The sequence below is a fragment of the Saccopteryx leptura genome, chromosome 12, assembly GCF_036850995.1.
Source record: "Saccopteryx leptura isolate mSacLep1 chromosome 12, mSacLep1_pri_phased_curated, whole genome shotgun sequence".
In the NCBI taxonomy this organism is placed as follows: domain Eukaryota; kingdom Metazoa; phylum Chordata; class Mammalia; order Chiroptera; family Emballonuridae; genus Saccopteryx; species Saccopteryx leptura.
The window spans coordinates 29,363,592-29,389,221 of NC_089514.1; the positions used below are offsets into that span (position 1 = coordinate 29,363,592).

At 38.8% G+C, this 25,630-nt stretch overlaps 1 protein-coding gene across 1 annotated transcript in view; it reads right to left on the bottom strand.

Annotated features, from left to right (window-relative positions):
* UMAD1 (UBAP1-MVB12-associated (UMA) domain containing 1) overlaps nucleotides 1–25,630 on the bottom strand; it is a 223,456-nt gene that overhangs the window by 38,573 nt on the left and 159,253 nt on the right. The window contains exon 3 of the mRNA XM_066353738.1: nucleotides 20,157–20,224. Coding sequence (XP_066209835.1) covers nucleotides 20,157–20,224 — 68 coding nt within the window. The remainder of the gene's footprint in view (nucleotides 1–20,156; nucleotides 20,225–25,630) is intronic.

The following is a 25,630-nucleotide window of genomic DNA, read 5'->3' on the forward strand; positions in this document are numbered from 1 at the left end:
AGCCTTACGGGCAACCCCCCGGCCCCTGCACGTGCGGGCATGTGTGTATACACTCAGAGGTCAGCAGGGACCGGGTCCCTGGGGATCGGCTTAGCTGCACTGAGCTCGGAACCAGGGGCTCTGGGAAGCCTGAGGCAGAGCTGTAGCCCCCACTCTGACTCGGTGACTTGTCAGTTAAGTGTGTGAACAGGGTCAATACATCTGAATTCAAGTTTGAGCCACATGTTTGTTAAGTGATCTGGGCAAGTCATTTCATGTTTCTGGTGTCAGTTATTTTTAATTATAAAAAAAAATGGGAAAAACTAAATGATATGTGTGCCTACAATGCACTCAGCACAGTGCCTAAGCATAGTAAAAAAGAAATAATAGTTTTTATTGTTATCATCGAACGCCAGTGCTCGGGGCGGCAGGCTCCTAGCCTCATTCACCCATTTAACCAACCAGCAACTATCAAAAACCCCTTTGGTTCCTACAACACTAGGTTGTAAACTCAAGCGAGGAACTCAGTGAAATACTCTGAACTTGGTTTTCACCCAAGTAGGGTGGCAGTGGTGAAATGCAGGACCAGTTCCGTGGAACTGGGTTTAAGGAAAGCTTTGCCTAGCGGCCAGCTGATGCGCTTAGGCACTCCCTCTTCTCCAGGGCTCGTTGTTTTTTTGTCCGTACCAGAAACGAGAGATTTGGAAATGATGATGAGGAGGAGGTCTTGTCCTCAGAAATCTCCCACAGGAGACGGACATGGAAATAACCCATTACTACACACTGTTTGTCTGTGACGCCACAAGAACACACCGACGCTGACGGGGAGCAGCGCTCACTGGATGGAGTAAGGGGAGTGGGGGGTGGTGGGCAGGGAGAGCCTCACAGAGCCAACGATGCCTCCACGGGATTTCTGAGGGTGAACAGGATTTTACTAGAAAGATGAGAGGATATGCAGTCCAGTCAGAGGGAACAACACACAAAAAGCTGGAGCTATGCAGAAGCCTGTGAGGCACTACAAACCTTGGTTACTGCACCAAGTGCTGAGGAAGTCAACAGAGGGGAATTAAGTAGAGCCAGATGGGGAAGGACACTGAACGTCAGACATGCTGATCAGCGTGGACTGTACTGATAAGTTCATCACTGAAGGTGAGCCCGTGGGTGGGAGGTTCACTGCTGGTTGGTAATTCGGAGGGGAGAGAGGCCGCAGGAAGGAACGTCACCTAGGAAACCACAGGAGTACTGCAGACAACAGGGATGAGCATGTGCATGCCGAGTGGTTCTTCTCAGGACCGGCTGTGTGTGTGGAGTGCAAGGTGGGGGGCCCGGGGGAGGGACGGGAAGTGACAGTCTTCCACGTGCATGGCAGTGTTCATTTTGGAAGTCACTTTTCAGCCACTGTCCCTCCACCTTTACAAAGCACACAGAAAATGCATGTGCTCTCTGAATTTGCTCTTATAAAGGTTTTTAATCTGTAATTATACTGCTGGAGATTTCATACTAAATGAACCCACACAGAGGTGGGTGAGGAAGGGAGTCCCAATTCTGTGCAGGTGTCCTCTTAGCTTTCAGAATCAGGATTGCCACTTTATGAGAGCATTTTCTCCCTTTTTAAAGTGAAAAGCGGGCAAGATGAGAATAGAGTGCCTCTTCCTATCTACCTCTCCCCAAAATATGTGGGCCAATGAGGAAACAGACATGGCACTTGAGTTTCAAAGAACTGTATCTATATCACAGTATCTCTAAGTACTGGGCTGGATTAGGATGATCAGCAAACAGCATTGTGCAGAAGGGCCAAGCATAGATTTACCTGACTCAGGAGCTGAGTTCATAAGAAAGCTGAATTATGGTAATGTTTTCCAGAACCAATATAGATGATGTTTTAAGTCTAAGTATGACCCAAATAGTATATGAGAAACTTAATACTAAAAGAATTATCTGTTGTTTATTTGAAATTCAACTGTAATTGGGCATCCAGTGTTTTTATTTGCTAAACCTGGCAATCCTAGTTATGGTTGTACCTTAAGTGGAAAAACTTGGCTCAAGTAATGACCTATTTATCTTATTTATAGAATTTTGGGTTTTTTTATGCAATAGGAAATGTTTTAGCTAAATATGAAACACAAAACAATATAAAAATGTGAGCATAAGTGACCAGTAAGATATAAAAACTTGACCAATAATGCTAGGAATCTCATCTTTTTAAAACTGTGCCATTTAAAATGGGGGGGCACTCCTAATTAATGAAACGAGATATTAACGATTCTTTCAGAAAGAATAAAAACGTTCATGGACATATTATAAGTACTACACACTCAAAGACAAGTATTTATTAAAATCCAATAGTTCACAAGAATATAGAGGCAAAACGGCTTTTCTAAAGAGAAAACATTTAGGGAAAAAATTGCTAACAAAGCATACTTTCATGATAAATGACAGATAAGACAACCTCCCCTCTCCCCCCACCCCCAAAGAGAAAAGTTTTCCTGTTCATGAAGATCTTACTAAAATGTCCCTAATTAACAGGCAGAAAAAGAGGGCCGTGTTCAGAATCCAAGGCGAGGTGAGAGACCAGCTCTCCAAATCTGCAGCATTAGCACACACTGGAGTATTGTGGCGATTTTTTATGCGCTTTAAGCTCACTTTTATTACTTCCAGACCTCTTTCCTCATTAAGGCACAGATATAAACTGGGAGCTACTTATAGGGTAGATAGCAAACACCCTGTCTGTGGGTGAGATGCAAACCTCCACCTTGCATGCATATCAGCTGGAGAAAGAGAGCCCTTATTCATCAAATTTAAAAAGCGCTCTCTCATTTCATGCTAATTGTATGGCCCTTTGCATGATATACAAAAGATCGCCTAAGATGAAAGGCATTAAAGAGAAAACTACCAGTCTCGGAGGGTTTTTTTTTGTTGTTGTTTTTTTTGGAACAAGATGAACTTATTACTTTTTTAGAGAAAGTAAATGACTAATTCAAGTATTACATTTATCTTTGCAGAATGACCTTTACAGGTTTATTATTAACCCAAGTCTATTCAACTGCTCTCTCTGCCTAACATAATGTGACTTCATTCTATCAATACCTATCTCAGTGCTCCAAGATCCTTTAGGTGGGTGTCAAACAATTCATAAATTAAAGAATTTAAAATAAAGTACACATATATTGGATACCTTTTTTCTTTTTTCACAAGAAAATAGTTCAGCCTCCCTGGAAAAGAGAGGCCGATTATTAATAAATGCTTCCTCCCTAGCTCCAACAGACAGGTTCTGCTTTGGCTCGTTTCTTAGAAAAGAACAAAATCGAGAACTCGTTTTTGGTTATATTATCTGTAATATAGTAAATGACAAGATATTATTCAAGGGTTGCAAATAAGATAAGCCATGATAACTTATGACATACCATAATTTATGGTAGATGGTAACATATGAATTGGGTCTTTGAAAACCTGCATTTGGATTTACGTTACTATAAATATAACTAATTATTAATCGTGTAAAAGCCGTCAGGGAAGAGGTGGAAATGAGAGAAACAGGAGGCGCGGGTCATTCATTCCGGCCACACGGAACGAAGCGGCACTCTTCCTTCCGTAACTGTCTATGGACTGCTCTCAGTCAGCTGACTCAGGTTCTGCAATTCCAGAAAACAGCTGCTTCAACCTGCAGTCCCTGGAGAGAGCAAAAGAGCTGGGCTGCCCAGCCTTCCAAAAGGGTTGACTGTTCAAGAAGTTAAAAGCTGAATCAAATATGCTGTTAGTAACTAATATTTACTCTATATATTGAGGATTTAAAAAACCTATTAGACTGGCATTATTCAGTAAAACTACGGATAAGGTGAACCATCCATGTAATTTAAATTTTTTTGCTACCCATAGTAAGGAAGTTGAAGGAAATAGGTGAAATTAATTTTAATACTCTTTTTATTAACCCACTATATATCCAGAATATTATCATGGCAACATGTAATCGACAGAAAGTTTTGGGATATTTTACACTTTCAATACCAAGTCTTTGAAACCCGGTGTGGACACTTACAGCAGATCTGAATTAGGACTAGTTACATTTCAAGGGCTCAATGGTACATGTAGCAAGTAGCAATCACGTTAGACACTAGTTAAAATTTCACAAACTGAAAAAAAAAAAACCACCCTTGTTCCTAATTACTACCTAATGTTTGCCAGTGAGACAAATTTCAAACCATTATTGAGGTTACTTGTTCTTTGTGTTAATGAACACAGTAGAAACACAAAAAGGCTATACCACTAAAAATAGGGATTAAATCCTAAGAAAGTCATGTTTAATTTTTATTAATATCAACTATTTACATATTAAACTACCTGTCTTCCCTAGCCACATTTCTGATCCCACTTCACATTTCAGGAATTTTAGTTTTTCTCTGAGGATTTAATTATCAGCCGCATCACTCACGATTTAATGAAATATTCACATCTTCACCATTTGCTATTTGAAGCATAGTAGTCCAAAGGAGAAAATTATGTAATTTCTAAATACAAACTGGTTTATGACTAATTGGTAAGAATCAGAGTTTCCTCACAAAAAAGAGTTCCAAAAAATCAAGAAAGGAATAACTAAAAACAAATTAGTACCAAAATACACTAAATTCCAGGCTAACAAGCTCTTTGGCCCGTATGAAACTACAAAAGACAGCTTAGGGGCTTGCATACTAAAGTGAAACCCAACAAACCATTTTAAAGAGCTGAAGCAGGAATGATCATTAGTAGAAAAATAAGTGACAGAGGTGCCAGTATTTAAACCTCAAATCTAAATTTACAAGATAGAATTTGTCTAAAGAAAATAAATGCTAGATCATTTGTTTCTCCTCTCTCATTTATTGTTAGAAAATTTTAATTTCAAGTTTGGGTTTTGATTTGACTGCCAATTCTAGGCAATATATTAGAAACCAAAAAGTTCGTGGAATTATAATCACCTAAAAGATCTTGAGATATAAACTGAATATTCATCTTAATCACTTGTGAGATTAATCTATGTAAATATGTCAGAAAAACTTAATCTCATTTTACGCTTTTAGCCATTATTAAGCTATAACTTAACATGTAATTCTCATCATTCTTAGATCTCATACTCTCCATAAGCACCACCTTTCTGCATTAGTAAAACTCCTTAACACTTAACTTGACCGAGGAAAGTAGTGGTATGGTTAACTGATTCGTTTGGTTAATTGATGCCAGGCTATTTGAGTCTCTAAAATTTGTCTGAGTGAAGATTACCTGTGAAAGAGCGATAGTATCCTTCTTGGTGTTCACTTATGGTCAACTATCTTGCAATGATGACTTATGAAAAGTACAAGACAATATTTTTTTTTTACAAGACAATTTTTAACCACAAATCTTCAACAGAGTAATAACCCAGAGACTTTCAAACATGGAGAATATTTAACAGAGCCTTGCCAAATAATAAGTGAGAAATATTTACTGAAATAAATGAAATGGTCTGATAGTTCAAAAATTCATACAAAAAAAATGAATGAGGAAAGAAAATAAAGCACCTAAAAAAGTACATCTAAGCCAAGAATGGCAGGATGAGGAGGATTTGGACCAGAGGAGACAGGGGGCAGGTTGGTGAGGGAACAGCGTTCCAGGGTAGAGGAGCACCATGTGCAAAGGCTGACTTTTCACAGCGTAGATTACTTCTCGCTGTGTTTGTACTTTATATAAATGGAATCATGCAATTAAAAAAACTACACTTTGATTAAAAAGCTAGGGAATACAACCTATTAACTAAGCGAATCAGGTTTTAGTTAAGGAATGATAAAAAAGCAAATGCAAAGTTACTCATCGGATTGGTGACTAAATAACCTTATGTTAGAAATTGAATTCATTTTTCTCTTAGGGCAAAACGACAACTATTGAAGCTGAAAGTAAAGAACACCGATTTTGTTCTCAATGCTAATAGGCATGAGGTGGAGGTTTAGAAAAATAAATAGCTCACAACTATGAAGACTTACCCAAACTAAAAATGGCACACCTCTTCTAATCTGATTAAGTGGCCCTGTTACACAAGTGTGATTTCTGCAGGGTCTTTGTAGCTATGGTGTACAAGGGCTGAAATTCTCTTTCACTGACTTTGGACTTGCAAGTTCACTGTGATATTGGCCAGCCGGGCACCAGTTAACTGAGATGCTGCTGCCATTGCTTGCTTCCGTCCTTCTTTCGACAAGTATTTATCTGCCACTTACTGTAAGTGCTGTTTTTAGGCATTGGGGTTTCAGCAATGAGTAAGATGAAGAGGAGGCCAGTGTTCAAGAATCTTACATTCTTCCAGTGACTACCTGTAACTTGTCATCTACAGCACAATATAAGCAACTGTTGAATGTAAACATTATTTGATATATTAAAAATTGGGAATTAAAATGAAGAAGTAACAGTAATATTCATGGTTTGAAGAAAATCTTCAGATGACAAATGTACTTATTTGTCAGCTTCGTCATTTTGTGCAAGAAGATCTTTTACTGAATAGCTAAAGGGGCAAACATATGAAAAGATACACAGGAACCACTACTTAAAAATAAAAGAAAACATTTTGAATTATTTACAATGTGTCTTCAGTCAAGAATGGATACCAAACAGTCAATTTAAAGAAAAAGACATCCAAAACATGACTGAGCTTTGAGAAAAGGCACAGCATGTAACACAGCTAACACTTCCTTAGGATTTGGGATTCAGAATCATCACTGAGCTGGCCTAATGGGGATGGGGAGAGAGGACCTGAAAAACAAACTATGAAAGAGCCTGGAAAAATGTTAAATTCAGACAGATGGAGTAATTTTACAACTACACTCTGTTAACCCGCGTTAAAAAAAGGAGGAACTAGTCCAAAGTAACAGTGTCTCAGAGCTAAAGTCAAGAACTGGACAGTGAGCTATTCTGTCTCTCGGTCACTCTGCGTGTCCACTCCTGCACACGACAAACACTGGACACTGAGTGCTGGCACGCCGTGCACAGGGCTGGGCGCAGGGAACACGAGGCTGCATCAGCCACACGCCCCACTTCACGATGCTCTTGGTCACGACCCCCAGCAGCTAGCACGCAGGTCTGTAAAGGGGCTGAGGGAGAAGAGAGGACTTCACCTGTCCTAAGGGAGACAAAGATGGTATCCAAGATGAAAGATGTGTGAGCAGAGCTTTGAAGGATGAATGGAATTTTCCAAGTGAGCATGAGCGTAAGGGATGAAGAAAGCTCTAGAAGGAAAGGAGAGGCTTGCATGTTTACACTCCAGACGAAAGGGACTCGCTCGCCGCATGGAAAGAAGTATGGTGCAACAGACCAGGTGAGAGGACGAGGCCTGAGCTGCAGCGGCAGTGGGGACGGAGAGCAAAGGACAGAGCGAGTGACACGGAAACAGTGACTTGACGACCAGCTGCATTCCAATGGGGGAAGAAGGCAAGGGTAATTCCCTGGTTCTGACTTGAGCAGATGCCCGTCTCCATGCCAAGCCACTGCAGTAGCTTTCAGTTCTGGGGTTTGACTCCCTGAGATGGGCCACAGCCCCTGTGTTCTACACAATGTTCCTGGGTGCTAATGACACTAGAGCAGGGTCGGGAACCTTTCTGGCTGAGAGAGCCATGAACACTACAGATTTTAAAATGTAATTCCATGAGAGCCATACAATGACCTGTGTACATTACTCATTATCCAAAAAAAATTTGGTGGTGTTCTGGAGGACAGCTGTGATTGGCTCCAGCCACCCGCAACCATGAACATGAGCGGTAGGAAATGAATGGATGGTAATACATGAGAATGTTTTATATTTTTAACGTTATTATTTATTTTTTTTATTAAAGATTTGTCTGCGAGCCAGATGCAGCCATCAAAAAAGCCACATCTGGCTCACGAGCCATAGGTTCCTGACCCCTGCTCTAGAGGTTACCACCACCACCACCACCACCACCACCTGTGTGTGGTGGTGATGAGAGGGGAGAACCCCATGTCTCTCCCAGCCTCGTCTGCACACCCTTCAGCAAGCAGCAGCAATCCTGCATACAGTGCTCAGTTTAATTCTGTATGCAAATATGACAACACCTGTTAGTTAGTATGGACCGTAGTAGTGCAAGGGACTATGGGAAATAAAGGCAAAATGCAATAGCAGGCTTCTGCCAAGTTATGCAGAAAAGGGATACAATACAAGACAAAGGTTTTATGATCAGTCAGGTGCAAGTCTGAATCCCAGTTCCATCACTGTTACTGGCCAAGTGGCCTTGGAGAACATATATTGAGCCTTAGTTGCCGCCTCTATAAAATATATAGATAATACAGCCTACCCCATCTATAAAAATCAATGAGATAATGTTTGTAAAGTTTCTACCAGTACCATGCCTAACTTGTCAGAGATTCAAAATATGACTGTAATAAATGTCCTTCTCTATTTCTCATCCCCCTTGACTACTTAAAGTCCTCCTGATTCCAGAGAGAATCCAGTTATCACCCGTGGGTGTTTCTTTCTACTTACCCTCCACCCCCGATGTCTATTGTTGGAAAAATGAAACTTCTAAAAGCAAAACCAGATGATACCTATATCCGAGACTTCTTGATCATTAGATTGGAGATCAGTGTGTGACCAAGGAGGGGAGAGCGGTTAGGTAAGGGGCCCAATGTCACACATTCTCACAATAAAGACTCCCGTATATTATCAAATATGATTGTTTAAAAAAGTGAAAGAAAATTTGGTGTTTTAAATCTCTTACAACCAATTAAAAAGCACACTTTAAATATAGCCTTATTTTATATATCAAATAAATATGCTTATATATGTACATATTTTAATTCCTCTACACAGTGAATCTGATGCAGTTAAGATAATTCACAATTTTTAAATGTCCAGCAAAAATATAGGAGCATGATGAGATAAGATGAAAATAAAGTATCCAGACCCATAGCTGAGAGGGTTCTAAATAATTTCTAGAATCGAGCTATAAATTTACACCTGAATGTCCTCCTGACAAAGGAAAATGGAAAAAATGAGTTGATACAAAAGTCACAATGGCCACGAGAAAGAGTATTAGCACCTCAGTAGAGTCAAAATATTTTCTGTTAGTATAAAAGCAATAAGAAAGAGGTCAGAAGACGTACGTAGGACTTCACATAGGAGAAATGATGTAATGGCGTGGATGATGTCTTGATAAAAGTATCCCCATAATAAATGTCATAATGTATTCCTCACAACAGTTTCTCATAGAGTCAGTCAGTCAAGCTGAGAAGCGGTTCAGAGAAGGCAGTCTGGGCAGGACCGGGGCAACGAGATAGAAATCGACAGCTCTCTGCTGCGCTGACCTGCTCCAAGAATAAACCCTGAGAATTGTGATGCACAACTAGAACGCTCTTCCAATTCAGTCTCCAACTGAAACCAACTTCAGAAGTACGAGTATGCCACAGTTCACTGACTTTTCAGTTCAGACTAGCTGAGAAAGTTTTCACGGGCTTTTGATTATTCTACAAATGGTCCTTTAGTCCGCTATACCTGTGCTCTTAGAGATAATAAATGCCAGGCCTTTCTCTTTCTCCAAGCGGCATAAAGAGGCAGGGGAAATGTGTGTTGCTGTTACTTACCAAAAAAAAAAAAAAAAATTAACGCTTTTAGCTTTTACTTTAGGAGGGTCTAATACACACATCTTTCTGTTATATAACTGGTGTTAGAGAAAATTCATGAATTCACAGCCTTAACAATATCTTAATTTAAAAGGCAGTATGTGAAAGGCATGTTTCTAATATAACATCCAAAAGTAGACATTGAACAGCCTTGAATGGGTGGAAATGAATGTCCATTATTGAACAGGGAAGGAAGAACACAGAGGTTCATAAAAAACAAACAGACCTGTCACAGAGTAAGGAATGGGGCTTGCTAGCTCTGGAAAGAAATGTAAAATCTATGTACATTCAACTGAGCTGAACTGAAGTGTAATTCTTTTCTGTGCATCATCCACACTGGTGCCCTCTCAGGAGCGTGTAATTCTTTTCTGTGCACCAGTCACACTGGTGCCCTCTCAGGAGCGTCTTCACAGAAAGCAGCCTCGGTAAGGTACAAGTGGAATATTCAGAAAATGCCTCTCAGCCCAAGTGTCCATGTGCATGCTGCACTTCCACTGCATGAAGTCACATGAAATTTATCCTTCAAAACAGAACCTCTAGTTGTGTGAAGACAACATAAACATGGTTGTGCTTGACTTTAAAACTCTATTTGGTTGCAAGAAGTTACGACTGTAACATGATCCATAGGAGGCAAAAATAAGGACCATTTGCTACTAATTAAAAAACAGGGGATTAGAAAAAGATAGCTGTGGGAAATAGGGAACAGTTGTTCTCCCAACACGGACCTCTCAGCCTGCTGGTTTTGTGGTGTTTAAAACTACAAAAATGAAAGCTGGAAATATGACAACAAAATGAGTACCAACACATAAACAGAATACTCCATAAGATTTTTAAAATAATGATTTCTAAATCAGAGATTGAAACCTAGATTTGTTAAGCAAAAAAGCTACTGTAGCTACATTATGGTCCTTCTAAACATACAGAATAAACACATATTAGATCTAATGTAGCTCTGTGAATGTAGTAACAAGATTCCAGTTCTGATTCTAATTGCAATCAACTGTAATAAATCAACAGATGAGGGAGGAAGTTAAAGTGATATAACTTCAACAAACTAAGACTGCTCAAGTTAAATAAATATCACCGTGGTCACTTGAAGCTACCTAGCACGGCTACAAAGCAGCAGGTTAGCAGGTTTCTGGCGGGGAATAATTGGTGCTGAGCAACAGACTGTATACATGAGAAAGAAACGCTGCGTAAAACTCACATTACAGCCTTACCCACACCATATGTGCATTTTGGATGGAAACAGACAGCAGCTCTCATACACCTCACAGAGTTTGGCCTTACAGGCTGGGATGAATGAACATTATGTTTCACTGTGTTAGTTAACCTTAACGGAAACCAGAAAAATACCAGAATTATGACCTTTCAATTATAATTTTTTTCCAGCAAAACTGAAATTAGGACAAAGATGTAGTAGTAATATACAAATGTGAAGTTACAGAAAAGATCTTGACAAACTCTAAGAAGCTTGCCTCAATTTAATTCATCTTGCCAATGTTTCGAGCAATCAACAACCTATGCTAATCTGATTTTCAAATATTAAAGCCAAGAATTCATAGAATGAAAGTGGCCAAATTTATCATTTCCCAAGACAGACTTTGTAAGCAAGACCAAGGATCTTGGAAGTGGTTTTTGCAGTCTCTTTTCCTGTAAGGACTGCTGGACTATTCCTTCCTAATAATGAGAGGTTGATTCATCAATGCCTAAGATCTTCATTATACAGCGGGACCCCACTCCCAATAAGGGGTAGTCTGAAAGTTGGCATTTGACGGCAAAATCCCAATTCACTGTTCAAAGAGATAAAGAGCCAGGACTTCTAGAGAGAAAAAGATCACAGACATGCATCCAGTCAGCCTGGTTCATTGACTAAGAACTGAAGTTGAAGTTTAGCAACTTGTTCTACATCAGACCCTTGATGAGCAGAAGAATCCAGCAAAAATACACTTACTATTACATTATATATCCCAGTAATTCAAATGAAAATAAAGTGTGGGGAAATGCACTTTACAAAAACCTTTCCAAAAAGTATCTTGCATATGAGGATAAACACATCAAAAAACTAAACTTACCACTTAAATGGCAAACAGTGCAATAATCCCAAGGTGCTTCACTACCCAGTAAATTTGAAATGGTTTTATAAGAAGAAAAACAAAGAACCTCACACTCATCTGACAAAATTATATTCTCATTAATTATTATACTGGGAGAAATTAATATCTTTAAGAGCCTTAGAATCATAGATATAAAGTTTTGCAAGCTTTTTAGACACATACATGTTCAAACCAGTAGCTCACAACCTTTTTGGGGGGCAGTATATATGACTTTATAACTGATATATCGACATTGACAGGTTGAGCAATGAGAAAAGCTTAGGCCACAAGACTGCCAATGAGATGTGAAAAATAACCTCCAAGTCATCTCACTCCTCTTTGCTGAAAAGTCCCCTGGGTGAGAAGAAAGATGTTTTCACAAGTTATGATCAGATATGGTGCCGGGTGATCAACTAAGGGATCTTAAATCTAAATGAACCGACGCAGGAAAGTACCAACAAATCTCCTAAGAATCCTCTTCAATTGATGGCTCCATTGGTGTTATTGCCGTACAAAATAGTTCTATTAATCAAACACTGCCCCTGAGTGAATACATTGTTTCCTCACTGCCAACCTCACTATCATTAAAATATAAGATACACTTTAATTATAGACAAATTGGAAAATCAGAATACTGGAAAGAATGATTTAACTCACACATCTATCCCAAAGGCAACTATACTTAATGTCATGTATCACATCACCCTTTTTTCTGCATAGTTTTTACATAGCAGCAATTATTCTGTATACAGGGGGTCCTCGGGTTACAACAGTCTCGACATATGACGTTTTGAGTTTACGATGCTCACTCCCATAAATACTTTTAAAAATTGAGATGTGAGTGTTTCGGCTTACACCATTAGCGTTATACTTGTGAACTACGTCTTACTTACAGACTAGTCTGGAACAATTCTTTAAGAAGGTAGAGAGGCCTGCAACAGATCTTGTACCGTCTACATCAGCTGTCCTTGAGATGAAACACCTGTAGCACAGGTAGACTCATCTCCAGCGTCCCCTGCATGTTCCTTAGGCAATCCTGATTCACCTGACCCAGTATCTCCAGCACCTTCTGCAGGTTCTCCTGCCTCTCCAGCTTCCTCCTCCCAGTAGGTCACTCTCTCCCACCTTGCAATGCCCCTTCCAGTGTGCAAGCCAGACACAGGAATTAGGGCAAGAAATTTTTTTACATTCATTTTTTTCTGTTACTACAGTACAGTGTACAGTATATTTATTTCCTTTTCCTTTTTCTGTGGCTTAGTTGTGTTTTTATGTCCTAGATTATGATTTTACAACTGTGTTGGATAGGTAAGTGACTTAGCCTAGGGCAGAGGTCTCAAACTTGCGGCCCACCCACCAATTTTGTGCGGCCCGCAGACTAATCCACGCGGGCTGCACAAAATTGGTGGGCGGGCCGCGAGTTTGAGACCCCTGGTAGGGTGTGTTTCAACTTACATCAAAATTCAGGTTACATCACTGTTATAGGAATGCAACTGTGTCGTAACCTTGAAGACCCCTCCTATATAATTTTGTGCCTTGTATTTTCAGTTGAAATTATGAAACCAAGTCTTTGTATTTTATTGAAAACTAACCATAAATGCATTTATAAAAACTGAAAAACATTTCATTGAGTTGACTGCCATCTTTTTGCACATATAACTTCTTGTGGATTTAACAGATTATTTTCTTAGAATAGAATCCTAAAAGTGAAATTACTGTCCAAGCACATTAACATCTTCATGATCTTGGTACTTATTACCAAAATGCTTTCCAAAAACGGTTGTACCAATTTAAATTGCCTTCCATATCAATATCCATTATACCTGTATTTGGACTATGAATACATTATGAGAATAAACAATTTCATAATTATCTTCATAACCCCCAAACTTTAAATTTATAAACTTAGATACCATGTTATGCTAAAAATTCTTAAAACCCGAATCCTAGCATCCAGTAGATAAATGTTCGCTATTTTTCACACTACTTTTGAAAATCACCCCCTCCACTCTGCTTTATTCTACATCACACACCCCAGTCCTTTCACACATAGAACTCAATTTGAGATCATCTTACTCCCTTTTAAAGGAGTGGTAACCGAAGTCTATACAGTATCATACGGCACTCACAAAGCTCATGGATATTTTCATGCATTTTAATAACTATCTGAAATAAAAGCAACAAGAAAATTAGTCCCTGCAGAGTCTGAAAGCTTTATTAAAAAACGTAAGATAAATATTTCTCAAAGCTTTTGCTCCTTCCTTCAAAAAAAGACATAAATATGAAACACATTAGAAGAAAAATGAATGTTTCATTAATATGTGCATTCCTTTTTCAAAAAATCAACTTTACCCTAAATTAATGAACTGTGAATTCCACATGTAACTGAACTATTTACAAATATACAAATAAAATATAAACACTGTGGACTAGATTGAGAGGTGTGCTTGAAATGACCCGAATAAACAAGAACCCAAATCCTTATTTTATTTTCCAGGGATTCTAATATTATGCACTTAACTTAAACAAACATTCTGTTGTTGCCACTACCTTAGTTACTGTTTTTTGCAATTGCTCTCTATTAAATTTCCTAGTACAGATTGGCTATAAGATAGTTTTAGGTCTACATTAAGAAATTATATTAAATATGCAATCGGCTACTTTGGTTAACAGAAGTTGGGGGGATATTAGTGTCACAGTTTATTATTATAAATAATTTTTGTGTCTTCTGTCAGTGTAACCACAAGAGTATCTCAATACCACCAGCTGATAATAATCTTTATAAACCCTACTTTGCAGCTATGCCATCTGTTAGTTATTTTATATGTGGCTCCATATGCACATGTGAATTAGTTGTCACTCAAGGCAAATATACAAATGGCATTGTGGTTTTGTGGGGAGCTTTTTATTGACTTGTTTTTGTATTTTGCTATCTTAGGCCTGTGAAGTCGGTAAATAAACATTCCTCAGTCTTGGAGACTAAAAATAAATGCAAATTTAAAAATAATTTTAGTAGTACAAATAAATTTAAGTTCAACAAACATTTAATCTAAAAGAAGTGTTAAATTTACTAGTATCGACATTGGATAAAATTATATTTAAAACTGAAATTTACCTTTTCTTAGCTCTCAAAATATACCTATAAAATCAAACATGAATAGTCCCATTAGTAGATTAGTAGTTAATATGGTTTGAGTATTCACAATGTAAAACACTTTCCACCACTGAGGATGAGAAAAGAACGAGCAATTACTTGCTAACTTGTAATGTTTGTTCCCTGAAGAGATGAGTCATTATGGCCCAAAACTGAAACCAGACCTCCCATGAACCTGTGGATGTATTCCCCTTGCGCCGCAGTCACAGCTCCTGGACTGATGGAGGCCACCAAGTCACCTCTGTGTCACTACAACTCACCACCAACCCAGAAAGGCAACAAGAAAAGAAGAAAAAACAATGAGGTGGCTAGTCCTCCAATTGGATAATTAGTCCCAAATTATAACTTTTCTCTTCGAGTACTAAAGTTGAATGACTTTAATTTTAATAAGCCCAAATATGGATTTACAGTTAAACTCACTACACACCAAAACATTCGTGAATTCTGTTAAAAGTTACCAATGGTTCTTAAAATGTAGGCTGAAGCACAATTTGAGATATGCTATATTTGATGATTAAACTTCTCTTAAGTTATCCTTTTTAGGTGGTGTCCCTAAGGGTCATGTACAAGAAACACTAAGGTGAAAGTGGTGGTAACTAAATTAAGGCATCACTGAGAGAAACTCTATGGAGGGGACTGAAGATGGGACAAACATTGAGAAATTATGATTTTCTGGAATGAATGCTGTATTATTTTTAGTTTCACAAAGTAAAACTACTTTGTGCAAATACCACTAACTACTTAATGCAAATAAATATGCTGCTTTTCATAATCTTTTGTGTTAATGTATTAAAATATCTCATAATCCAACTCAGAAAAATTAACTTATTTGATGCCCAAACTAGGTCTCCGTTTTTCACATTTTATTCCACCTAGACGTTAGAATTTCCATGATGTTGGCGAGAGAGCTGTATTTGCAGAGGGAACACAGCTGAAGTATACTAGGGCTGTAAAGTGTAAGGAAAAATATCGCAGACTACTTAACAAAATATTTTAACTGCCATTAAAAAAAACTACAGTGTAGCCCAGACATATTACACTTATTTTTTAACCCTTTATTATCTGTCATTGAGATTCACACGTGTTCTTAATAAAGAATTTCATTTCATAAAAAAAAGATTGTATAAATAGGTAAGAAAATATTTTTCATGGTTCTAAACACATAATGCATAAAGCCTTTCTTTACCCTTACTAATGATATTTCTTCCTCTGTTGAAATCTGTTATTTTTGTAGCTATGGAGTGAAAGAAAATAATTTATTCCATTTAATATTAGAGTGATTTGTGGAGTTTTCTAATTTGTGGAGTTTTCGAATAAATCGAAAATTTCTGTTTCTGCAAGTGGGAGTCATGGAACCTTACATAGCTTTATATCCTCTCCACCCAATGTCCAACAACTCTCTGAAAATAATAGGTAATTTATATGTTTATCTAATTCTTTAAAAAACTTATTTGCTATACTAAAAGCCACCTCCAAAGGGCCCTTAGAAAAAGAAATTATATTCTGACAACTAACAGTGTTATTTTTAAGCCTCACGGAATCCATACTAATTTGCCAAATATGTTCTCATTATAAATAATATTTCAACATTTCTTGTATAACCATTAAAAATTAAAATAATGAGAATCTTTCCTGCTGGGTAAAAGAATTACTTCTTAATCAGATAAATATCTTTTTAAAACTAACAAATCATTTCCTTGCTAATGTAAGAGTGCCGAAAATAATGTAAGTAGGTTTTTTTAAAATGGGTAACTCTTAAGAAATATAATTTTTTTTACAGAGAGGAAAAAATAATTGTGTGTTTGTAATATAAGGTGGAAAACAGAATTTAATGAAGAGATCTCCTAAAACAGCATCCACAGAGGGCCACTTGTTTATTCATTTATCCATCCAGAAACATTGACAGGGCATTTGTGTCACACCACACAGGTGACAGTTTGTTAGTGGCTGAAGCTATAATGCTAATTAAGGTATAACGCAATGGTAACTCAACTTTGTGCTTATCTTTGGCCGAGGGAGCAGGGCAAAGAGTTCACAAAGGAGGTGACATTCGAACAGGGTTTGGGTTTAAGCCTTATTCTGTAGATTTCAAGACACTGGGGGGGGGGAGGTCTGAAGTAATAAAACTTGCTATTCTTTTTTAGAAAGAGATTTGGGAGAAAACCACTTGTCTAATAACAGTCTGGTGAACAGATGAGGGCCTAGTTGGAGTACGAGGAACCAGATTTGGAAGATATTTGAGAGACAGCATCAATAGGACTTGATAGATTTGATGAGGGGGGTGAGAAGAATGAGCCAAAATGGTAATTCGAGGCCTTGCACTTGGCAGACAGATGATGACATTAAAAGAAATCTAGATTATCAGTTAACATGTATTTATTGAGCACCTTCTACATACAAGACACTATTTGAGAACACAAGGTCTATTTTTATTCCTGACAGGGGAGGCAGACAGTAAACAAATGAATAATCTGAGATACTGATAAACACGATGGAGAAAACCATGTGACAGTGACTGGGAGGAGGAGCCCTTCAGCAGAGATAGTCCTGGAAAGTGACAGCTGAACTAAGACCTGGACGACAAGAAGGCAGCCGAGTGAAGCAGAGAAAACAAATGCAGAGGCTGAGATGGGAAAGAGGTTATTGTGATCAGCGGCCAGAGGGCAGCTGGAGAGGGCGGGGTGGGGTGCGTGGGGATGGGGAAGTGATGTGAAGAGTCCAGAGAAAAAGACTGCAGAGCACACGGAGCTCCCTGCTGCCCACTGTCGGGAGCTGAGCCAGCAGATCTGAAGTCAAGGAAGGATGTGATCTAATTCATATTTCTGTCTGCTGGGTGGAGAATGGACTTTGTGGAAGAGGATGAAGGCAGAGAGGCCTGGAGAAAGAAGTGGCTTCGACTTGGGTTCTAACAGTGCCAGTGTTGTGAAGGGCTCAGATTCTGGGCAGAGGGAGAGGTGACGGGACCTGCTGATTGGCTGGGTGTGGCATGTGAGGGAAAGGGAGGAGCCTCCGGAGTTTTGATTCTAAAACACTGGTCCCCAACTGGTCCATGGACCATTTGGTACCGGTAGCAGAGAAAGAATAAATAACTTACATTATTTCCGTTTTACTTAAATAATGTAAGTCTGAATGATGTTTGATTTTTAAAAAATGACCAGATTCCCTCTGTTACATCCGTCTAAGACTCTCTCTTGACACCTGTCTCAGTCACGTGATACATTTATCTGTCCCACCCTAAAGGCCGGTCCGTGAAAATAATTTCTGACATTAAACCGGTCCGTGGCCCAAAAAAGGTTGGGGACCACTGCTCTAGAGGATGGTGATACTCAACAGAGATGGTGGAAAGTTACGCAGAGAGGAGCTGAGAATCAATAGTTAGTTCTTCGGGCAAGCAAAGGCTGAACTGTCTAGAGACTTGTAAGTGAAATGGTTCGTGAGCAGCTGGACCTGAGCTCAGGGACTAGGTCTAGGTAGCGATACACTTTGGGAGTCATCCGCCTCTACTTAGAATTTTAAACCATGAGACTGGATAAGACTCATCTTGACTGATCAAGGGAGACCACAGGGTGTGGGGGGGAGAAGGTGGGGAACATACAGCAATGTTTTTGTTTTGGGATCTTTAAAGGAGACGAACAATGAATCCCATTTTAGACGCTGAAGGTCGACATAAATGATTATTTGGCTTTTGTGGAAAATCATCCATAGCCTCTAAAAGTATTCTATATTATCTTTTTGTACTGTGACTTAACCCTCTGGTCTCATTTGCAGTCCCCCTGTTTCTTTTCTGTTACATAAGTAAGCTCTCTGATAGCAAACACTGTCCTCTGAATGTCCAGCTGCTACTCAAATAGAAGGCACTTCTGAAATATCTGTTACAGTGTGAGTATATCAATCCACTGTTTAAGAATTGCTTGTATAGTAGAGAGACAAGAAAGCAGCACAATAATGAGCTAGTCTGAAATATGGGAGGATCATAATCTCAAAGGCTTTTTTCCTTAAGAATTTTTCATCTTGGAATTCTTTCCACCAAGGAATCAACACTGAAAAGCAACTGAGCACTGCGGACATTTCCAGTGAGTCCCATAATTAAGCAAGTAAACTCAATAGTCCTGGGTGATTTCTGAGCCATTCTGGTGGTTCTTTCCCAGCTTCAAATACATCAACCTTTGTTTTCCATCAAAGATGCTACATATGGTCAGCACTCACTAAATGTTTGAATAAATGAAAGAGTTCAAGTTGCTTCAATGTATAGACTAAACATATTATTTGTTCTTTTATCTTTTTGTTTTTTTGCCACTATATACTCAGGTCCCCTTACCCAGCACCTTGAATACAGTTGGTGCTTAATAAATATTTACTGCACGCATGGATGAGAAAAGAATGCACAGTTTTATGGGACAGATGACTCTTCCTCTACATCAGTTTACTCCCTACATCACATATTTAAATACTTTTTTTATTGATTATAAAATATTCATTTATTATGGAAAATCAGAATATAAAAAACCAATATTCTTAAAATACACATTACTGTCTACTTACTGTTCACGATTGTATTCATTCATCCATTTAAGAAATCTTTTTGACTGCCTACTCTGCGTTAGGCTTTGGGGACACGGAGCTGAAGCAAACAGGCAGGCCCTGAGCCCACTCCAGCTGTGTAGAGCAGTACCCTCACGTGCGACAGTGGACTCTAAGCAGAGGTGTGTCACCATGTCCAAAGTTTCAACATCCAGGGATATCCCTTCCACCCAAAGAATTAACATTCTCCCTAAGTCTTAAAAATTATTTCAGCAATTAAATAAGTTAGTATGTTCCTAAATAGTATACCGATGTGTCCCAATGACATTTTCAAGTACCATCAAGGAGCAAACAGTTTTTTCATGGAGAAAAGAACAAATACCCTAGTCTTTCTACTGAACAATGACAAGGACTGCATTTTGATGCTGGAAATGGTCATGTAACATAGTTCTGAACAGATTATGTTCAAACCTTCCCTTATAGATTGATACGTTATTTATTCATAAATTGCATTAGAAAATAACCACAACTAAAAATAATTCCAAAGTTTTAATTTGAGTGCTGTTTCTCTTTTTTCAACAGAAAGTTTCCAACACGAGAAAAAGCTTAGCACTTGGGAAGTCATGCCTTGTACTGCCATTCCCGACTCTGAGCAGATCACCTGGTTTTTGCTATCTAGGTATCAGTCTGCACAGGAGGAACAGACGTTACTAGTCATCCTCAGAGAAATAAGTAGTCATCGTGATCTGTTCAGTTTCACTCTAAAAGGACAAAGTTTCACTTACTGGTTGATTGCTGCCTTCTTCTGAACTTTTACCTCTTTCTGCCATTTTTTGCTCATTTGCTGTATCTCCTAAGAAACAAAAGGAAAAAAACAAACAAAACTTTACCATACCATTGAGAACAAATTGTCTTCTATTTCTCTGAGATACCTTTTGATATTATGTATATGTTTCACATTATGGAATCAACTACTATTTCCTGTTACAAAGTAAATACCGGTAAGTGAATTTTTAAGAATAGTTATTTTATTGAGATCTCAGAAATCAACCATAAATATATTGAATACATACGACCTAAATGAGACATGTAACCTGTTTTATAAAGGTTTAAACTGGAAAAATGAAGTGAATTCACATTTTGTAAGTCATCATATTTCAAATAAACTAGGGAAGCTTACCACTTAAAGAAGGCAAATTATTTTCAAATTAAAAGTCTTTATAATATGAATAACTTTCCCCAAAATTAGTTTCTTTATAAGGTTTACTCTTTATAAGGTTTTGTGTATCTGTAGATTTGCCTCAAAGTATATGTACGTTTGTATATAATAATTAAGTAAATTTTGAACAATCTTTATAGCAGGAAAGAATAATGAACAAATTCATAAACTAGCCTTCAGTTTACACTTGACCTTCTCAGGCTGGTGCCTGGGTGAGCTGTTACTAAATGAAGTTGGTGACTAGGCTGGCTTCAAGGACAAAAGGACAAATGTAAACTTAGATAAGTGTAAGCATCATCTAATTTATTAATGGCCTATTTTTACTTATCAATTATCACTAACAATCTGTGATTAACACATGGTAAGTAAAGAAACAGTTACCCTATTTCTTCAAAGCATAATGAAAGGTTAACTTAATAATCTGTAAACTGCTTTTCCCATAAAATTAAACCAGCTCAGGAATGTCCACAACAGGTTAGATTACAGAATTCACAGATTTGGCTGATACTAAAGGTTAGGAATTTGTGAACAGAAGGAAGGTCACAAGTCTTGATAGGAGATAAAATATGAACGAAAGAAGGGCTAAGGTGAACTTTTCCACATGAAATACAATGTTTAGTTTATTAAGGGCTATAATCAAGGAATGAAGAACCTCATGAAAATGTTAAAGGAGTCAATAAAATTCTGTTAAATTCTAAAATCATGAAGCAAGAATTACCTTGGTAGTTTATTTTACTTAAACAGTTATTTTACTTAAAATAAAGGAATGCCCCAAAATGTTTAAAATCCAAGCACATCAATACATAGTTCAGCCTCTGAGCTCTGTTCTTAGCTATGTGTGATATTATAATAGCTGGGCAGGACCCAGCACGTAGCAGATACTAGCTGAATTAGTTAGTGAACTTCTCTTTATAGTTTGCAGTCTATAAAACTGTTACAAAGTAATAGTAAATGGTATGTAATGAAAGCTGTATTTGAGCACACAGTTAATCTCTTTCTTCTAAAATGTATTTGTGAACCTTAAGAGGTAAACTTATGAAATACCATTATAATTGTGAGCATAACTTATTAGATTTTAAAAACCTGATTTTTTTTTAAACACTCAAGAAGCGTCTTACTTTCAGTAATCCTCTTCTCTCTGAATATTAGAGATAAGATAATTACAGGCGGCAAAACCAATGAACAAGGGGCTTAGTTTGCTTGGTTATAGGTGGGGACCATGGCAACATCCACAGACAAGGTAGTGCATGCCTCTGTACAATGACACCAAGGTGTGTTTAATAGCCCCTATGCATGATGCTTATAGAAAATACGTCTCACCCAGAGTGAAAGAGTTGTTGCCTTTTAGGTTTTAAAAAAAAACAAAACTCAAAAAAGATTTTTTTTTTTACCATTTAAAATGATTATTTTTCTATCCCATAGCCATACAAACACTGTATTTGGCTAAAAAGCATTCAATATGCTTCCTTTGCCATCTTTAATTTCAAGGTGTGTATCTATATAAAGCTTCCCCTATCTCTCTCTACTGCCTGAATAACCAGAAGGATTATCAGCCCGAGTTCCTGACATCGCAAACACATCTGCCTGGAAGCAATTATAGAATCACTATTTACTGAAATGCCATGTCTGGCGATGACTCAGATAGGACAATAACTGATTACAAGGAAAAATGCCATCTGCAAGATTGTTCTCTATAAACAAAGGCACAAAATGAAAACTACACAAACAACAGAAAAAAAACAAGTCACAAAGAAATATAATTTTTGAAGTTTTCCCCTCCCATTGACAAATGATTCTGCCATGATAAAAATTCAGTTATTTTATCCATTTTTTATAATGCACATGAAAGTTCGGTAGTTCTAACAATAAATAAAGATGCATGTGACAAATGTGAAATACAGTACTGTAATTTCCAAACATCAGTTAACTCTATGTGCTGCATAGATTTAAAAATTTTACTTGCAAAAAATCAGCTGTTTATAAAGAACAAAAACAATCAACATTTCACAGTATTTACATTTCATAAAGCCTTTACTTATGCTACCACATTGAATTCTCACGATGGTACAATAAAATATCCTCCCTGCCCACCCCCAGTTGACAGGAGAGTGAACCCCAAGGGTCAGAAGACTGGGCAGCCTCCCCAGGCCTCCCCGGTGGGAGGCAGTCTCCGTAGGAGCAGAGCCAGGTCTCCTGGGGTCTCTGCGGAGTCTGTGAGCCGGGAGGAATCACGTTTCTGAGTTAGGGAACCAGGTGTGCAGAAGAGCACAGGGTTCCTACTTTCCAATGACAGCACCTTGTGCTGTTCCACCCCACCCCACCCCCAGGCTCCTAGACTTTCCTGTGTGCCTTTTCCCCTCCATCGGCCCCAAGGATCATCTGTTCTTGTCCCTGTTAGAATCCATGGGAGTCCGAAAGACCAGAGTAACAGGCTTTATTGAAAGGAAGAAAGGAACCCTGCCGGGCACTTCTCCTGGGGGAGAAGAGCACTGGTTACAGACTAGGGGTGAGTTATATAGTGTTTGGGAGAGCCTGAGGGGATACTGAGGCAAAAGTCCTGGTATGTCCGGAGCCCCTCCTTGGGGTGGGTTGTCAACTTTTTGGAATTCCTTTGTCTCAGGGGCGATATAGTCCAGTAAGGGTGAGGTCTGACAGATAAGCGGAACAGCAAGAGGGCAGTTTGGAATTCATGTATCTATCAGTCCCTTTCCACTGACAGTGACAAAAGCTCTGACCAAGGCAGGCTACTGTCCTTCCTTCTGGTCCTTCCAAGCAAACACACATCCCCTACACACTTGTGTAAAGTAAGACACAATTTCTTACAATTTCGTAAGAGGCAAAATCCCTCTTAGACACCAACGTGCCATTTTCTTGGTTTAAAATATAGTTTTTATTTAGAGTGAGTTTTTTATTTAGGGTAAAAATATAAAATTTTTATATACTTTTATATAAATAGTGTTTATTGAGAGTTGCACATACGTACTATACTAATAAAGCTCTTTCCAGACTTATGGAACTGAAGTGAAATTCATCTGCATTTTAGATTAGGGGTTTTTTCTGTAAAGGGCTAGATAATAAACACCTCAGGTTTCGTGGGCCACATTGGCCTGGTTACGCCTTCTTGATTCTACCACTGTAGTTGAGTGCAGTCGCAGGCAATATATACACCAATGAGTAAGATTGTGTCCCGATAAAATGTTATTTACAAAGACCACTGCCAGGCTATAATTTCCTGATCCCTGTTTTAGAGAATATATGTACTCCACCTTTTCAGATCAAAGGCTGAATTATGTTTGCATTATATAAGGAGACAAGAAGGAGACAGTCATTAGACTATAGTAGTAATCCCACTCGGCTAGGACATGGCCCCGGGGGAGAGGAGCCCGGCACTGAAGAGTGGGAACTAGACAGAAGAGAAAACGGGAAGGAGAGCAATCCCCAGTGACGCGAGGGGAACCCCAATGCCTGTCTGGGTCCCCTGGAGGAGACCTGTCTGGTGGGGGTGGGCGTGGGAGCACCAACACTCACTAGGCAGGGACTCGAGGGACACCCAGGCCTCCCTCCACTCCAGCCCACGAGCTGGTGACTTGGGAACACCTGGCTGCTCTGGTTCTGCCCTTGCCTTTTCCTCTTCTCTTCGGAATGGGAGGACCTCAGAGAAGGCACGGCTCTCTCGGTTCTGATCCTCCACAGGGACCTCCTCCCACTCCGGGAAGCCGCCCCAGCCCAGCATGTCCTGTGACCTGGAGAGCCACCGAATCCTGGGGTTCCGATTAGAAAACATATTTGCTCTTTGATAGAAGCCATAGACTTCAACACCAGCTTTACTGGCAATAAAGATGAGAATTTGGCCTTATTTTTTTTCCTGAAACTGACCAAATCTTACCTGGGGAAGTGGGGTGCTAATATTGGAGTGCCCTTGAGCCCAACAGGACTAGGAACGGGCTGGTGTGGACAGCGTTGGGGCCTGCCCACAATGAAAAGTTGTAAATACAAAAAACCGTTTTCTTTCTTTTCTTTGGTTACAGAAGAATTATCTAGAACTCAATACTTGAGAATGCGGACTACTAAACACAAGTTTCAGGGAGTTCACCTGGAAAAAAAAATCTCTATTGTCAAAAGTATGAGGAAAACCTGCTGATTGCGTTCCCTTTTAGCTGATTCCCACTGTCACGTGTTAAAGTCCTGAGAAAATCCTTAGTAAAGAAACTTTAAAATTGTGTTCACAATGTATTGTACTGTGGAGCCCTATTCACCTAATACCTATTAACATCCTGCAGAGTCTACGAACACACTGTGGAAAATGTGGTTATAACACTTCCGAAGTTAAAATTGATTATGAAATGGAGTTTGACCTGACCCTTCAGAAGACCCTTGAAACAGCCAGAGTTGTTACTTAGTTTTAAACACATTTTTCACAATACTAACCCACACTTACTGTCCTTTTGATGATTCTTTTCACAACTCCCTGTTCATCATTCAGGTGCATTTGGGGGCAGACGAGCATTAATTATGTGACCACATTCTACTACATAAGTACTTCTGATGCCAGAATAGTTGATAATCTACAGAGAAAGGATAGCCAGGCACCTCTAAGACACAGGAGAAAACCCCAGTGCTCAGAAATATCCCTCAGCAAATTCCACCAATTAGAGATTCATTAGGATTAATGAGCCTCTTTTAAAATGCAAATACCCTCTGGGAGTGTTTGCTTCTTAGTCCTTCACGCAGGGAAGGAGTGGAAAGAACAGTGGACTGACTGGCTACTCCATTAACTGCTTCTCGTTCTTCAATCACCCCCTCATTATACCAGGCAGCCTGGCACTGCGGCCAGAGAATGGCTTGCAATCTGACAGATCTCAACCCAAATCCTTGACCGAGTCCATGACCTTGGGCAAGTTACTTAACTTCTCAGAACCTCCATTTCCTCATCTGAGAAATGGGGATAATGACACATAACGAGGTTGTTCCAAAGATTAAATGAGAAACCACAGTAAACGCTATTTGCGGAGAAGGGAGAGGAGTTGGGGTAATGTGATG